The sequence below is a fragment of the Diabrotica virgifera genome, chromosome 6 (assembly GCF_917563875.1).
Source record: "Diabrotica virgifera virgifera chromosome 6, PGI_DIABVI_V3a".
Classification (NCBI taxonomy): domain Eukaryota; kingdom Metazoa; phylum Arthropoda; class Insecta; order Coleoptera; family Chrysomelidae; genus Diabrotica; species Diabrotica virgifera.
Window position 1 is genome coordinate 140,406,785 of NC_065448.1, and position 17,990 is coordinate 140,424,774.

At 32.6% G+C, this 17,990-nt stretch overlaps 1 protein-coding gene and 1 long non-coding RNA gene across 2 annotated transcripts; one reads left to right on the forward strand and one right to left on the reverse strand.

Annotated features, from left to right (window-relative positions):
* The first annotated feature begins 1,283 nt into the window (after positions 1–1,283).
* LOC114325324 (60S ribosomal protein L17) lies at positions 1,284–2,334 on the forward strand. Its single transcript, XM_028273367.2, has 2 exons — positions 1,284–1,620; positions 1,730–2,334. Exon 2 carries the CDS (start codon positions 1,739–1,741, stop codon positions 2,291–2,293), a length of 555 nt encoding a protein of 184 aa, XP_028129168.1. The 5' UTR covers positions 1,284–1,620; positions 1,730–1,738; the 3' UTR covers positions 2,294–2,334.
* A 6,495-nt stretch (positions 2,335–8,829) lies between these two features.
* On the reverse strand, positions 8,830–12,314 carry LOC126886905 (uncharacterized). The gene is made up of 3 exons (XR_007698821.1): positions 11,511–12,314; positions 10,684–10,841; positions 8,830–9,010 (listed from the first exon to the last, which is right to left on the reverse strand). It is a non-coding gene; the product is annotated as an uncharacterized LOC126886905 (long non-coding RNA).
* Between the last annotated feature and the right edge of the window lie 5,676 nt (positions 12,315–17,990).

Below are 17,990 nucleotides of genomic sequence, written 5' to 3' on the forward strand. Positions count from 1 at the left end.
AACGATTATATTTAAATTTGGTAAATATAACTCCGTACGACCACGCAACTTGAAACACAAGTACGCAAACACGGTTGCGTGAAGCGTGGCTCGCAATCGTGAAATTTACGAGACTTGCTCGACCTGTAGATTCTTGTATTATAAGCTGTATATAAGCATTTTTCTCTTTAGTTAAATCAATTAAAGGGCTGTTTAGGGGTGAAGGGGATGAGCTCAAAAATCGAAAGTATATCACTTCGAGAGCCCATAAATAGCTCGTTATTCTTCTTCTTTACGTGCCATCTCCACGACGAAGGTTGGCAATCATCATTGCTATTCTCACTTGTGATACTACAGCCCAACGAGTTCAGTTGAGCTGCATCCAAACCATTCTCTGAGATTTCTCAGCCAATGAGCCAATTAATAGCTCGTAATTCTGCCGCAAAGATCGATTCAGTATCAATACACAAGCTCGAAACAAATGACTGTGAATGAAAAGCCCTATATGTAAACAAACTACTTAATTTGTTTGCGTTACAAAATTAATAAATTTTAATATATTTTTTGTTGTGAATGATCATAGAAACAATCGTGTATACAACTTGTATTTAATTATCATTATGAAGCTCGTACTCTATACGTATCAATCATACTCACTTCATTAATGACTATCATTAAAATTCTCGTTGCATAATATGTATATGTACTATTAATAATGTTGATTACTGTTTAGCATATCCACAACAGGACATAAAGACATAAACCATTATGAATCCTTCCTTCTTTTTGTCTTAGGTATGTTCTGATCTCACAACTAAAATTAAATATTGCCATTGTTACCTACGTCGCGGTCGGAAGAAAATCTTCATTTCTCTATTTTATCCTTCATAATACTAAGAAATTAAACGGCTGTCAGCGCTCATAAAAAATTATATTTATTTTTTTATTTAATTTTGCAATAATTCTATTTTTGATTCCATTTAGTTTGAATGTTGTGTTAGTGTAAGAAAATTTCAAACTTAGGCAACACCGCAAAACGAACGAAACAATGGTTGTCTACATTTGGCGCAGCACATTGGCGCAAAATTAAAGTAATCCTAAATCAGTATTATAACGAATATTTTACAGTATTATTTACGCTTTTAATAATTAAATTCTATGGTAAATTGCAAAGCAATGATTATTTAAATGCGTTTGCAGTCCGTGAGCTATCGATAGTTTTCATCATCGAAAACGATCGAGAGATGAAAACGACTTGGCAAACAAGGTTGCCACTCATTGAAATATTCGGGCCGGGCGTTGTCACTGGTTACGTGGTTACCACGCGTTGTTCGTATTGGGCTGATCATAATCGCATGTATTCCCATATAAAACTCTTAGAACTAGACGTCGAAAACATTTAATAACGAATAGTTTATAAAAATATTGAAATTTTTTTTTTAATTTTATCAAAGGCATCACAAAACAATATATATTGGTATCTCCTACTATCAGTCCTGACAAGTGACAGATTAAAATATATGTTGGCATTACAGAAAGTATTCATCTATTCATCTGTCACTGTCATCTTTTCATTCCTTTTTGTAAAAAAATTGTCACGTTTTAGGTGATAGTTTATAGAAATCAAGAAAATAAACAAAAGTAAGTGATTTATAAATGATATTTTAAATATTTTTCGTGCTAGAAACAAATTTGAATCCAATAAGACACAAATTGTGAAATTTCCTAAAGTTGCCTTCTTTTATTTTAGGTTATCAAAATGGGTCGATATGCACGTGAACCCGAAAATGCTGCAAAAACCTGCAAAGCTAAAGGTTCAAACTTGAGAGTACATTTTAAGAACACATGTGAGACTGCAAATGCAATCAAAAAGATGCCCCTCAAAAGAGCTGTAGCCTATTTAAAGAATGTAGTAATCCAGAAGGAATGTATTCCATTTAGAAGATTCAATGGTGGAGTTGGTAGGTGTTCTCAAGCTAAACAGTTTGGTACTACTCAAGGAAGGTGGCCCAAAAAATCAGCAGAATTTCTTTTACAACTCTTAAGAAATGCTGAAAGCAATGCTGATTATAGTGGACTTGATGTAGATAGACTAGTTATAGAACATATTCAAGTAAACAGAGCTGCTAGTTTAAGACGTCGTACATACAGAGCTCATGGTAGGATCAACCCTTACATGTCTTCACCCTGCCACATTGAATTATGGTTGACTGAAGGAGAATCTACACCAGAAGCTCCCAAAAAGTCTTCCCAGAAGAAATCGGCTCTTAATAAAATTAAGAAACCAAAAGCACCTCAAGCTGTATCAAATTAAACAGTTTGTTATTTAATTAAAATATATTTTCTGTATTCTGAGCTTCTTTTTAATCCATGTCTTAGCTGTTAGTAATTTTCAAATCGTTGTAGATTTACACCAACTGTAAAAGTTTATAGACCTTGTCGAAATAAAAAATGTGTTAGCAGGCTATGTGAAGACCTACCTGAGCTACACATACAGGAATGGCACAAGCAGTTGAGGTTATGAAATCAATTACAGATGAGAAGTGTCTGGAAGGTATAAGTTATTATTCTATGTTTGTTATTATTCTACTACCAAGTAGTTAAACTATCTTTTTGCTGTTAGAAATATTTCTGCTAGTATTCAGTTAATTGTGAATTTATAGTTTTCAGTGTTTTTTGTATGCTCACTCTATTTCTGAAGTTTTAATATGGTTCTAAAACTGGACTTGTGGCATGTTTGGATTAAATATTATGTTTATATGGGATTAGCGACAGATTACAATTTTTTAGCTGAAATACTTGAGCTTTGGATTTCTTCTTCGGAAATCATGTCAAAAGTTATACAGTAGAACCCCACATATCCGAACTAATTGGGGGGACAGCATGTTCGGTTTCCGTAAAGTTCGGATTATCCGAAAGTTAGCGTAACTTATAATTCAAAGTAAATTTAATGAACAATTCGTCTTGGTAAAAGGTATATTAATTTAAAAAGCCCCTAGAAGGGCTACAAATATATATTTTTTTTAATTAATATACCTTTTACCAAGACGAATTTGTGATTAAATTTACTTGTAATTAATGATATTCAGCCAGCTACAGGAAATCTTCCTTGTGGATAAATAATTCAAAGCTTTCATTGCTGTTGATTTTGAGTTGCAGAACGTTCTCGCAAGACTGTGGACAATATTTTTGGATTTAAGTTGACTGCAAGAGAATCGAAGTAAGTTTATACTTAACCTTTATAAGCACTACGTATAGAGTATGTATTGATTTTTAAAAAATGTTAAATATCAAAGTCCTATTGTTCAATTGTATGGTTTTACTCTGTATAATAAACATGCGTTTAAGTTTTTGTTGTGAATTTTTAAAAAATTTTCACTTTCTGTTGGTTTGGATTAGCGGGGTTCTACTGTATAACTTTTTACAATGATTTTCAGAGTGGAAATCCAAACATTGTTTGTTTAGGATCTACACTGTTTCCATTTGATATTAGTTTTTTCCAAAGTGCACATTATTACATTTGCAATATTATTTCTGCAGCAGATGAGTTTAAAAGTTCGCAGTGTCATTGTAATAGTGGACGTATCGGAAACTAATTTTATCATCTACTGGTTACACGAATGCGTTTAGCTGTGTTGGGTTTTGTCATCATATTCTTCATCGCTCAATGTAGAGGAAAGTCGCCAAATATGGAATACCATTTTGTTTTGGATGATATAAAAAAATACCTTTATAGAAATGAAAATAGTTTAATGTTATGACAAATCAGTCATACATTTGTATGTAGTAGATAATTAAAAGCCTTCCATTAAATATCTTAATTAACAAAAAAAAATCGAACAAAAAAACAAAATCCCAAATGACTAACCAAATATGGAATAGGTAACCATGTATGGAATATAAGGATAAACCAACATAGCAATAACAAAAATAGACATAAACATCTGAGATCAAATAAATTTAAATAAGAAAATTGTGAAAAATGAAAGAAGTAGCTTAATTCACTTGCAGACATCACAGATCCATGTATCAAACTCCACAATCATAATGAGCCCACACATTATGCACATATTCCATAATTAGGCACCACCAACTGTCCATATTTGGATTTGTACATTAGTTCAAACTAGTATCAACATTTTTTCAAGACGTAATGTTTTAATTACAGAAGTTCATAAAATATTTAATAAATAAAGATACTATCGATATACTCAATAGCATAACAAGTCGGTATTCATGCATAATAACCAATAATACTCGTTGAATATATTTACCTTTGAAAATTTCTGCATGACGATGAAACAAAATGTGCCTGCCAGACACGTATCGTTCATGCCTCTGACACAGATGTTTGAATACGATAATAAAGAGAGGGACTGAAATAGAGGATGGTCTTGTAGTGCGCTTCCAACTTATATTTTCGGAGAAATCAAGGAATTCCATATTAGGGCACTATTCCATATTTGGATACTTTCCTCTACATATTGGCACTAAAAACGAAAAATCAATAATTTTTGACATATCGGGTTTTGCCTTAGTACCACAGATTTATGTTGTCAAGTTTGTCTTCTTGTTTTTTTTTTGTTTAGACATGACTGTTTTTGTGTGTGTTTTGTGTTTTATTGGCACTGGTTTTCACAACCAACTGGCCGGTCAATTTCATAATGATTTTTTAGACTATAACTTATCACTAACTCAGGGGAGTAATGTGTAGTGTGTGTGTTGCGTAAGTGTCTTGTTACGTTGCAAAGTCAACTTCATTGTCTTTGCAAAGAGACGCTAATTGTATCTGAACATCTGCGGTTCGTCCTGTGAGTACCGATCCCACAAGGACAGAAACTATTTTCATTTATTATAAAAATTTCTGACCCTGGTGAGATTCAAACTCACGACCATTCAGACCTTTCTATCCAAATATAGGCGCTCTTACCACTGAGCCACAGAGGGGGTACTGTCTGTTTTTCAATATGCCTCCAATAAGTTTTCATGGTCTTGCCACTGATTATCTCCAGTTGGGGAACCACCTCTCAAAGTTTTTACTAGTCTATTTGTTATCATTTGGCTTATAAAATCATTCCATGCTATTCTTCTATTTCTTATGCAATTCTTGATGTTCTCCACCTTCTTTTTCTTCTACGGCACTACAGCCCAACTTCAGCCTTGGCCTCCTTTATTTTTTGCCTTCACTCTTGTTTGTCTGTGGCTGCTCTTCTGCATACACGGACTGATAAAATGGCTTGTGCGTTGCTGTTTACTGTGTCTTCCCAGCGCTTTCTTGGCTTTCCGACTGCATTCCCTGTGTTCTAGCATTTGGTGCTCTTTTTGGTAGCCTATCCTCTCCCATTCTTTTTCACCTTGCATCTCTATTATGGATGGGGTTCTTGAATACCAATCAATTCCTGAATGTTCTCGAAATATTTCCAGTGCTTAAACCAAAGCTGTCTCTATTTTATTAAGGCATTCGGTCTCAGTACTCGAATGTCAGCAGCTTACTTTTAAATGCGGTCTGATTAGGGGATAAGTTTTATAAACAAACCTTTTTGGGAGGTCAAATAATGTAATGAATATCTGGGATACAAAAAAAGGCCATACGGCTGCACAACTACTGATATTAATCTTAATAGGATTCCCCATTCAACAAAGAAAACTTCTCAAAGCTTCTTAAGATCATCTAAAGGACCAATTCAGCGTATCACATTTCTGTAAACATATTTCAGTGAGTGTGAGAGCCATTAATGAATTTAAGCATTAAACAAATCAGGAATTAATGAATTTAAACAGTATTTATTATTTTAAATAAAATCAATGGGAAAAGACCCAATAGTTGGCTGTATACCATAGTTTAAAAAACTCATTTTATACTAGAATACAAGTTGAAGTTTTTTACTTCTATGAGTTATTTATTTCTTAATTCCACTTCAAAATGAGTATGGTTCTCAGTACTTTCTCGATTCTTAGGAAGTTCTCATGTACTCAGTCTTCGATCCTTAATAAAAGTATTTTAATGACTCAGACGAGAGGAAATATAGTCCCACAAAACATACATGAGGATGACATTGAAACGGTTGGAAAGTTTACATACCTGGGAGTAGAAACATATGCCGACGGATCAGAAGAGAATAACACAGACAAACAGAGCTTATTTTGCCTCTCCCATATATTTCAGTCTAAAACGGTCCACTGAAATACAAAGATGACCAATAACCATGCTATGGCAGTGAAGCCTGGATCCTGAAAGAAACATCCAAAAACAAACTCGACACATTTGTAAGGAAAGTACTGAGGAGAATACTAGGACCTGTGAGGGAAAACGGAATCTTCAGAAGTTGATACAACAACAAGCTTTATCAGGAAAACATCCCTTTCAGACTTCATTAGAACACAAAGATTGCAATGGTCCGGACATGTGAAATGAATGGGAGAGGATAGGCTACCAAAAAGAGCACTGAATGCTAGAATGCAAGGAAAGAGACCGGTTGGAAAGCCAAGAAAGCGCTGGGAAGATACAGTAAACAGCGATGCTCAAGCCCATTTAGGAGTCCGTGTATGGAGAAGAGCAGCCACAGACAAGCAAGTGTGGAGGCAAAAAATAAAGGAGGCCAAGGCTCAATTTGGTCTGTAGTGTCGTAGAAGAAGAAGAATAAAAGTATTTGATTCTGCCCATTACCAATCTCTATCATGTATCTTTACTTCTAGCTCTGTACCATAATGTCCTACCAACAACTTTTCTAAAGGGTTTCATCTCTGCTGTTTCTAGCAATCTTTTTGTTCTCACTGCATCAGGTTGTGTTTCTGTGTGTATATCAGTATTGGTCTGGTGACGATTTTGTGAATTATGTCTTTTTTTTTCTTCATATTGTTTCATTTGCCATCCTGCAGCTCTTTTTGCTTGTTCTTTTTTGACAGTTATATAAAATTGGTGCAGAGTAAGTATCATATTCACTTAGGAGATTAGTATTTCGTCAATGGCTTAGCAGATTATTTTGTTGTTTTTTTCTCCCATTTGGTAACCTTATAGTTGTTTTGGAAAAAACAACAAATAATTTTAATAAAAAAAATAAGGTTACCAAATAGGAGAAAAAACAACATAAAATAATCTGCTAAGCCATTGACGTAAAGCCATTTTTTTTATTATTGCCTTACACCACTATGTGGTAAAAAATTTTTTTTTTGAAAATATTTTTTTTATTAGTTATTTTTTTTTATTATTTCATCCATGATCAGGTTCAATAATAGAGGACTCTGGGAATCTCCCTGTTTTATCTTATCCCCAGTTATGGTAGGGGAGCCCAAGCGGTGATTTTTGCAGTTACTCGAGCGTGTCAGATTATCATATGGGAGAAACCTTGTACCCCTGCCATATATTGGATCTTAATATAGGGGAGTTCGTTAAGGGGGTCCGAAAAAAAAAATCTATCCTTAGAAAATCTTGAAATCGTCAGGTTAAGATAAGGTAAGTTAAGTACATTCAAAAAAGTGTATATTTCAAAAATCTGACGGTTTGAGCGGGGTGTAAGGAAATGGGTAGGTCACAAAGTTTCACAAGAAAAAAGCGAATATCGATTATCTAGGTGTAATAATTGAACAGGCAGGCACTCAAGATGATGAAGTAAACAATAGAATAAACAAAACAATAAAGCTGTACCATGCAATGAATAAAAAATTTATCAGTAGAAAAGAAATTTCAAGAGAAACAAAAATAAAAGTGTTCAAATCAATTTTTAGAAGTACTAACCTTCGGCAGCGAATCTTGGGTCTTAACAAACCGACAAAAAAGCAAGATCCAAGCCATGGAAATGAAGTTCCTGAGAAGGGTAAAAGGCGTCACTAAATTAGACCGACTACGGAATGTAGACATAAGAAGCGAGTTAAAAATACCATCCACATTGGAGTACCTATATAGAGCAAAGACAATTATGTTGGTGGGGACATTTACAACGAATGAAAGAAACTAGACAAGTTCGAAGAGTATGGGAAGCAAAAATATCAAAAAATAGGAAGAGAGGAAGACCCAGACAAACATGGGATAAAGCAATAGGAGCCATTCTGCAAAAGAAAAGATCAAACTGGATAGATGCCAAAGCGATAGCACAAGACAGAAAAGGGTGGAAAAAATTTGTATATAGATAATTGATACTTTTGTAGAATTAATGAAATTGATTTTAGAAATGTAGAATTAGATGTAAAAGCGTAATTTGTATATTTGTAACCCTAATAACACAAAACATTCCATGAATGTTCCTAGAATGTACACACAGGACATTGAAAACATTCCTGGAATGTCCCCAAATGCACACGAATGTCCCTGGAAAGTCCCAGGAAAGTGCTGTGTCAGCATTTTAAATATTCTTAGAATGTTCTGTTGGAACATTCCATGAATGTCTACGAATGTTCTTTGGACATTCACAGTCTATTTTTTAGACTGAATGTCTTGTTGGAACATTCCATGAATGTTCTTTAGACATTCACAGTATATTTTTAGACTGAATGTCTTGTTAGAACATTCCATGAATGTCTACGAACGTTCTTTGAACATTCACAGTATATTTTTTAGACATTCACTGAAATATATCGTCAGTAATGTGACAATACCTCCTATATGTTTTTTCATGAGGTTTGCAGGAGACGAAAAACATTTTTTAAGGTCACTTTCTGTTTTCGTACGTATTCTGACTTTTTTGTAGTAAATAGATAGTTGAATTTACTGCAAAACAAGTCAAAAAATATATGAAAACAGGAGGTGGCCGAAACAAGTTTTTAGTCTATCTTACAAATCTCTTGAAAAAAACAGATAGGAGGTATTGTCACATCACTGACGATATGTGGCCATACCAAATAATACATCCTTGATAAATATAAACATTTTTATTGCAAAAAATCTTTACATACATTTTTTAATGTAATTTACTGACATTCCTAAATATTATAAAAAAATGTGTCACATTTGCTTTGTAAACCTTTCTTTTGCTTTTCGTAGCCACATATTCCGTTTCCTTTCTGGTTTTTTGTAGACCACTTCTCTCAGCTGATTCTAAAAGAAAATAAAATAAAAGGTAATTTTTCTATCCTTTACAATTAACAATCAGAAGAAATATTATTTACAGGTAATAATATGCATAAATAATAATAATAAAAAAATAAATATTAAATAATATTTAAATAAATAATAAATAATATTTAATAAATAAAATAATAATAATGAACATTTTGTATTTTGACAACGACATCCGACGTGGAAGTGGAAACCTTAATAAAATTATTTTTTCAAGTAAATTGTGGCTTATTTCCTCATTAGAATAGTTAATTACAAAAAAGCCACAAAGAAATAGATTTTTCACAAACAAATAAGTATTTAGTATTCATTATATTTATTGTTTTTATTATTTACTTTAATGTCCTACTGGTACATTATTTGACAAATAATGACATTTCGAAGTCTGTTAAGTACGATATAACGCCCTTGGGCATTAAATTTAAATAACGACTTAGATACTGTCAAGTTGACAAATATCAACCTAAGTAAAACTATGGTTACCACAATTATGTTACTATTGTTACTGGTATTCTTTTTCTCATGATCATCTTTCAGTGCGTCACAGTTTTTCGATTTCTCTCTAACGCATTAAATTGTATGTGACAGAAAAAAAGGCACGTCTGGGAATACTTCGGTAATTATTCTAGTTCGGTGATTATTCTAGTTGTCGATAGATGGCGCCATAATCAAAAAAGAATTATTTATTAAATAAAATAATAATATTATCAATATAATCTGTACAATTTATAAGACTATACAAATGAAAGAAAATACCATTTTATAAATGCAATAGACACAATTGATTTGGTTTTATTCCAAATTGAAAATAAAATTTGACAACTGTCAGATTTAACTAAAATGTCACGTTAGAATAAATGTCATAAATATGTATTATCACGGACTTACCTTTTTTTCTATAATTTGTGACGCACTGAAAAATGTCCATGAAAAGGAGAATAAATGTACTTATTTAAAAACTAATCAATTCAAAATTCATTCAAATTTTTCGCATATAAAGAATAATTTAGTCAGACATTAAACGTTGAAGGCACCACAGGTATTATAATAATAACGCTTTCGGTCAACGTATATCCCTCAGGCCCTTGTTAAAAACACCATTGACCTCAAGCGTTATTATCCTTATAATACCCTTGGTACCTTAATAACTGTAACATAAGATTATACCTTAATTCTTGTTTTCTATTTCTGATGTTTTTATTTATTTACATTGAATATTAATCTGTTTTGTTGTATAATCTACTTCGCAATAATTATGTGATATATTTGACTTAAAATGAATTCAAAAATTTTTTGCAGTTGGGCAACAATGTCAACTTAGATCTCCGATGTAGATAATGAATTACAACAGTATCTATATTGTACAGACTGTATTATTAATTAGGTTATTTATTTATTTATTTATTGAAATATACATCCACCAGGCATAAACCCATAAAGGTGTACATAAGAAAACTACATACATTGACTGAACACTTGATGACAAAATATAAAATAAAATAAAGAATAACCAAAAATGTTTCTGTTGTTAATACACATACACAATAATAAACAAAGACCTTAATAAAGAAAAATAACATGGCATCAATTCGATAAGCTATTGCGTATTTCGCGTTTAAAGATGTTAAAACCAAGAAAAAAAATGCATATACCTGTGTGACATAAGCTATTGGAACAGCACAGTCTCTTAAACGAACAGATGAAAGTGAAGTTCTGTCAATATCTTTTTCTAAAAAGTGTTTTGAACATACTCCTCTATTAACAAATCTGATCTATACTTCATGTCTTCTTCGCAGGATCTTCTGGAAAGCTAAAAATACAAAATATATGCATTACTAAGCATTATTAACAAATTTTAGTTTTAAATAAAAAATATGATTAATGGACTCGCAAAATATTATAAAACAGCTTAGAAATTGTTTATTAGTATAGTCGGTTCCCCAAACTCTGACACAACTGGCTAGTGATTTTAGTAGGTAATTTTTTTTGTTTTTGGCCAATTTTACCAAATTGGCAAAATTATTTACTAAAATCACTAGCCAGTTGTGTCTGAGACTCAGTAGTACTGAGACTGAGTTTAGCAAATCGACTATAATATTCTGTGTATTCATTAGTTGGTACTGCATATTATAGTGTGTGGTCTACCATCCTATTTATAAAGGCATACATTAGCAAAAACGCAAAAAGAATTACTTTAGTTTTACAAATCCTATTGTTATTATCTCTATTTACTATTTTAGTTAGGAATAAGCGAAGTTTGTGGCTTATTCACAATTATTATTAAAATAATAAATGGATATGACCAATTATTAACTTATAAAATAAAATAAGAATTCTTCTGATTTATGCCTTTTATTCACTTTGTTATATCTAGGTTACTTAAAAGATTTTTTATGAATAGTATTATTAGGGTATTAATAGTATTAATTTATTTTCTGAAATACAGGGCATGCCTTCGTTTACATATTTGCATACTAACCTTTTAATAGGGCTTTTCATTCACAGTCATTTGTTTGGAGCTTCTGTCATAATTGAAACGTTATTCCTGCAGATTTTTTTATCTACATTTGTTTCTGCTACTCCAACTGCGTTAAAAACAGGACACCATTTTATTCACTATGTTAATAATACTATTAAAGCTATTATAAAAGTATCCGAATTAAAAAAATATTCTTAAAAGGCACAAAAATAATACAAACAACCATCCACCCACGGCAAAGCAAGGTGAAGGTGGCAAGGTGGCCAAGATGAAGATGCCAAGATGGCCGAAACGAGGTCGTTGGTTGGTCGTTTTTAGTCACGTGATGCCCTCTCAAGCGCCATGCACAAAAATATATGCACGGCGAATTTGAAAATGAACGCAAAAGAAATAAATATAAATGCCTCTCTTGGGTTTTGCATAAGTTATAAGTATTTTTTTTATTAACAAAATCGCATTCCAAATTGAATATTCGCGAACAATAATTTTTATTATATTTGTATGTTTATAATTTGTATTAATTGAACTTGGGAAACTCTTTAAATTTGACATATTATTGCACTGTAGGCCTAAAGTGTCACTTAGTTTGTCTGGTATGTTATAAGTAATGTTGTATCTGTTACACGTATGTATTATTTCGCAACTTAAAATATAGGAACATTGGTAGTATGTTCACAGAATGTCTTATGGTAACATTCCAGGAATAATTTAAACAGATGTTCACCGAATGTTCCCTAAATGTCCAGGACATTCAAATATTGATAGAACTTTGGTAGTACATTCCTGGAATGTTGTGTGTTGTTAGGGAAGTACCTATGTAAAACTAGATATGTTAATTTGGTAGATTAATGTTGCAACCCTACACCATTGCAAGAAGGGATATGATTAGGTATATACCTATACAAATTTTCACAAGAAAAAAGCGAATATTGTGAGAAATAAACGTCAGGTCGAAAAACTAAAAAATACATGTTTAATATTTCTCAGAAATCTATCGAAAGATACCAAACATGACACCCACGGAGAGGGGTGGAGAATTTTAAATAGGAATCCCGCGATATTTCGCGAAATAAACATCAGATCGAAAAACTGCAAAATACATGTATTCTATATTTTTGAAAAATCTATTTAGTGACTCTAAACATGACCCCCACGGGGGTGGGCGGGGTTTTACTTTAAAATCTTAAATAGAAGCCATCATTTTTTTTATTGCAGATTTGGATTCCTTACGTCAAAATAAGCAACTTTCATTCGAGACATTTTTTCGAATTATGAATAGATCGCGCTATAATCGGAAAAAACGATTGTTGGAAATGGAAAATTCAATTAAAAAATGGAAAGTCCCCACTTAAATGGAAAACTTTATTAACTTTTTTTGGTTTTAGGACCTACTCTTCACAACCAAATAGGTTTCAATGACGCTGGAGTGACTGCAAATTTAGCATACTTTCCTCCCTTATTATTAGTTTTTCTTCTACTTTTATTGTATTGTTCTGGTAGATATTTTCGACGGTTCTGATTATTTATAAATAGCATATAATTATACCTAGCGTCAGTGCATGATCTTCCCAACATAAAACCCTGTTTATTCAGTTTATTTGTTATCACTTTGGTTGTTAATTTTAGTGTTGTGTTTAATAAATTTATTTATCTGTAATTTTCTAGGTCTGATTTGTCTTCCTTTTTGAGAAGTATTAGGATGCTTGATCTCCAGTATTCTGGTATTCTGCTATTTTCAATTTTTTAATTTCCTTAATTATTCTTCCTTTACCTCTCCCTCCTTTATATGTTTATTTCTTCGTGTATCATCACTTCTGCTGTTGTTGGTTCATTACTTTCACCTATAATAAATAGGGATCAGTTCTTTTTTGACGAATGTTAATGTTCATTACTTTTGCTCTCTCCAAGTGATTTTGTTACTGCGTTAACTATTTTATCCTAAGTTTTTCCTGATTTCTTCGATTTTGATCATTTTCTAATATTTCATCCTCAGCAATATTTTCTGATATTCTTTTTCTGTACAAGTATTCCATGGATTCCATATTTAGTTCTTCAACTCTGATTTTTGTTTTGTGTTTGTGCCGCTCTCTTGGATATGAAGTATTTCATGATGAGTTTTAGTTTAGTTCACACAATACTACGCTATCGTTGCTACCTACATCTGATGAGTTGAGGTCAGCAGAGTTGATCTATGTCAATTATATTTGATGATTGTACATATATCTCTGTTGGATATAACATAATCTTTCATAGATCTTTGTCACATATGTTATTAAATGTATATTTGTGTTTGTTTTTGTGGTCCAAAAATGTGTTGTTTATTCTAAGTTTGTCATGTGTGTAGTAGTTTATCATCAGTTCTCCATTTTCGTTTTTATGTTCCCCATTCTCGTTATGTTTTTGTTCAATTCCGGCTATTATCATATGCCGTTTGACTTAATCGTCTACTCATTGTAATTTGTCATAAAATGTTTCCCTTGTTGTTTGATGCTTGTTATTTTCTGAGGTGTATACTCCGATGATGTTCAGGTCTTCTTTTTTCCATTCTTATCTTTGTTGTTACAATCCTTTCTGATACATATTGACACTCTTTGATGTGATTTTGGTGTATTTTGTTTCTGCTAATATATTCAACACTTCAGGAAGTATAATTTTATATAAAATTTTCAAGTTATTGTGTTCTATGTGTCAGTTGTCTGTCGCAAATTTTCTATATCTCTTAACTGTTAGGTAGGAAACATAATTTTTTGCTGTTCATGTCTGGTTGTTCTTTTTATTTTACCTTTGTTTCCTGTCGAAACTATTTTCATCATTCAAAAAAGAAAGCATCTTTGTGATTGTAATGATGATGTGTGCTGATACTTTTTTCGTGGTTTTGATCCACAGGTGGTCTTTCTCTGTTATGGGAGTGCAATTGTAAATTCTCATTATGTTGTGTGTCAGTAGTGTTTCATTTCTAAGTTCACTCCTGAAATTAGAGTTCAATTGATAAGATGAAAACAATTTTCACACAATGATATTCATTGGACAAGTAACGATATCATGTGATTTGCCTTTATTAATACCATATTTAAGCATTACAGCAAAACTGTTAAAAAGTTCCATAAGTATGTATAGTTAGAGAAAAATCGTGTTGCTCTCGTAACAGTAAGTATGTTTTCAAATACTGTCACACTGTAAACTTTTTTTATTTTTCTTTTACTTCTGAAAACACCGGTGTGCGGCCTAAAGGAGGTCCATTATTGCTGTTTTTTTAATCGTTCCTGAAGGGTATTTTGTGTAATCTCGAATACTCTGGATTCGTCCCTAACACTCCTACCATTTCTGACGGCGTTTATGGCTGTCTTTAACTGTTCACCATCACCATTCCAAGTCACTTCTTTAGTTTGCTTATGATAGGTCCTTAAATCAGCTGTGAAGGCCCAAGGCTTGGTTTACGATCAATTCCTCTCCAGACTCTCCTATTCAGTGCTTCAGTTTCCCGAGCTCTTATCTTAAGTTCTTTGAGATCTTCTACCGCATCTATCCGTTTTCTTTTAGGCCTCCCCGTTTTTCCCCTTTAGTATTTTCTCATCATTTGTTTGGTTGCTGTTCGTTAAGGGAGTCTTTTTACATGCCCCAGCCATCTTATTCTTTGGGCTTTAACTTTAGCTATTATTGATGGACTATCATAAAGTTCCATTAGGTACCTTTTTATTGGTTCTTCTACCCCGTATGTCTTCTATTTTCTTTCCTCCGTATATTCTGCATAAACCTTTTCATTTCCATACTTCTAGCTTTGGTATTTCTGCTTTGTTTAGCGTCCATGGTTCGCACCCATAAAGCACAACAACTGGTCTTGTGCCAGTTCTGTAGCGCCTTTCTTTTGCTTTTCTTGATAGTATCTTCGATTTTTTAACATTTTCATCATTTCTCCCGCGTTTCTGTCACCTTTAATTCGTGGCTTGATGCTAAAAGAGCCAATTTTTGCTGTTTTGTTTTGTCAATATTGAATTCGAAAAAAGCAAAATATTGACATTGGCTCTTAAAAGCTGGCCACTCACGATACTGCGGTGTAGTTCGACAAAATCGTCGATAATTATCAATTCTGTAGTACGGCAGCAAACAGGCCAGTATCTGTGTGGGTGGTCAAATTGTAACGATTTTTTGGATGCACGGTCACACACGATCAAAACTTTTGTCAGTTGAATTCGAAAAAATTTAACTACGCCGCAGTAGGTATCGTAAGTGGCCCGATTTAGAACCAAGCCACAGAATTAATATTAAATTCTGTCATTGACTTCTCTACTTTCTACGATGACAGTTCCTTGGCATCTGAAAAAACCATTACTTGAACAGAATGAAAACATATTTTTTCTACGAGCGTGCAAAAATGTCTACTTTCGCGCACGCATTTTAGTTCAGAAAGTTTCACTTTTCCGCACGCGTGTTACTTTTCCGCACGCTTGTTACTTTTCCGCACACGGTTTTTACTTTTCCGCACGCGTGTTAATTTAATTACTTAAAGTAATTATAATACATGCAATAAACTAATATTTAGATATTATTTACTAATTTATTTCAAATATATCTTATTGTGTTCCTGTTTTAATGAAATTAACGCGACCATTCGATGAAATAAAATTATTTTGACATAATATTCGAAAGTCAAATCGGTAGACAATAACAGTCGTTTTGAATCATCGTCATGGAAACCAAGATCGTCGTCATGCTAACTAATTATATTGAAAGTTTGGTTGTGACAACCTTGTCAAAGAATTAATTTGTGTATGTATTTTCATATTAATTAAATTAATTGATTAAGATTTGGTAATTTTTTAAAGACTTAGAAAAAATATTGTTCCTAACTCTTGCAGAAAGTCTCTATTCCGCACTCGACTGCTTGCCGAACTCCCGCTTCGCGTCGTTCGGCAAACTGCAGTCGCGTGCGGAAAAGAATGACTTTCTGCACTTGTTAGGAAAATAACTATTAACATGTTCGCAAACCGTGAGTAAATTATTATTAATATTAACGTCTTGTTTATCTGATATAAATAGAACTTAGAATATAATTGTGAGTGAATTTTGAGTGAAACATATGAATAGAATAGAATTTTGAGAGCTAATATTTGTAGATAATACAAGAATAAAAAACCGCTAAACGCCGTAAAATGAGTGGCGCATACAATATTCCATCTACAAAAGATCTGATATGAATATTACGTGGCGCGAAAATGTATTTTCATTTTGATGCAAAATAAAATTTTAGTTTTATTTTAGAAGATTTTTTCACAATATTTGACCAATTTAAAGTAAAACGCGCCACAAAAGAGTAACTTTGATACAGTTTGAATTTTGAAACTCTTTTGTGGCGCGTTTACTTCAAATTTAGCAAATATTATGAAAAAATCTTTAAAAGAAATTTTTATTGCATCAAAATGAAAATACATTTTCGCGCCACGTAATATTCATATCAGATCTTTTGTAGCTAGAATATTGTATGCGCCACTCATTTTTACGGCGTTTAGCGGTTTTTATTCTTGTAATCAGGAGTTTTTCAAAGTTATTTATAAATTAAATATATAAAGTTGAATCCAATGTTTTTAGATTACACGTTAAGCTTTATAAATGGTCGCCTTTGTCGCATTATTTTCCAAATGATCTAGTGTCCATCGAATGTACACTAGATTTTTTTTCTATTCGAAATAGATTGAAAAAATATTGGGATGGCTGGTAAATGAACTCGGATTGCCCGTTGCCAGATCAAATTAGCGTCGTAACCACTACAACTACATAAACCATTTAGGAAATAATCGTTAATTGGATTATACTGTTGTAGCTTAATAACTTCTAAACGGCTTAACCGATTTTGTTCACTAAACATGAGTTTGAAACGTATTGACAAGTAGTATCTTATGCATCTACGGTCAAGTATGATAACTGAAGCTATTACAGGAATTATTGAGCTTGAAAAACCGTTTTTCCCATAAGAAATAGATTTGGTCATACTTACGAAGCCTATAACTTAAAAATTCGAATTTTCCCGGATATAAGGTATACACACTTAGATTCGTCTAGAGTCCTTCTAGAAACGCTCAGTTATTGGCGTAATTCGTAGGTTGAAATTTTGAGTAATTCTCGAAAAACCAAAATTTTCAAAGTTTAGTTTTTCAGTTTTTCGGCCATACTGAGCCGTGTGTATGTCTGATCCTGACAGCTTAGACACCATTTGAAAGCTCAACTTAACGCTATTGATTTGGTGTATTTACTGTTCTCCTGTCTCTTCTTGAACCGAAGATATATACCGCCAAAAAATATGCCGTTTTGTACCTACTAAGTGCTATAGCTGGCTTATGGGTAGCGAAAACTCACAAACTACACCGGTTCTGAATCGGCCCTCACCCCCTCTTCAAACATAGAAAAAAAATTCAGATCGGTTTAACTTTTCCACATACATACATACATACATATCCACAAACATTTTCCCTTTTTTAAATAAAA

Excerpts from the sequence above, each read along its gene's own strand:
- LOC114325324 (XM_028273367.2), top strand. The coding sequence starts at position 1,739 with ATGGGTCGATATGCACGTGAACCCGAAAATGCTGCAAAAACCTGCAAA.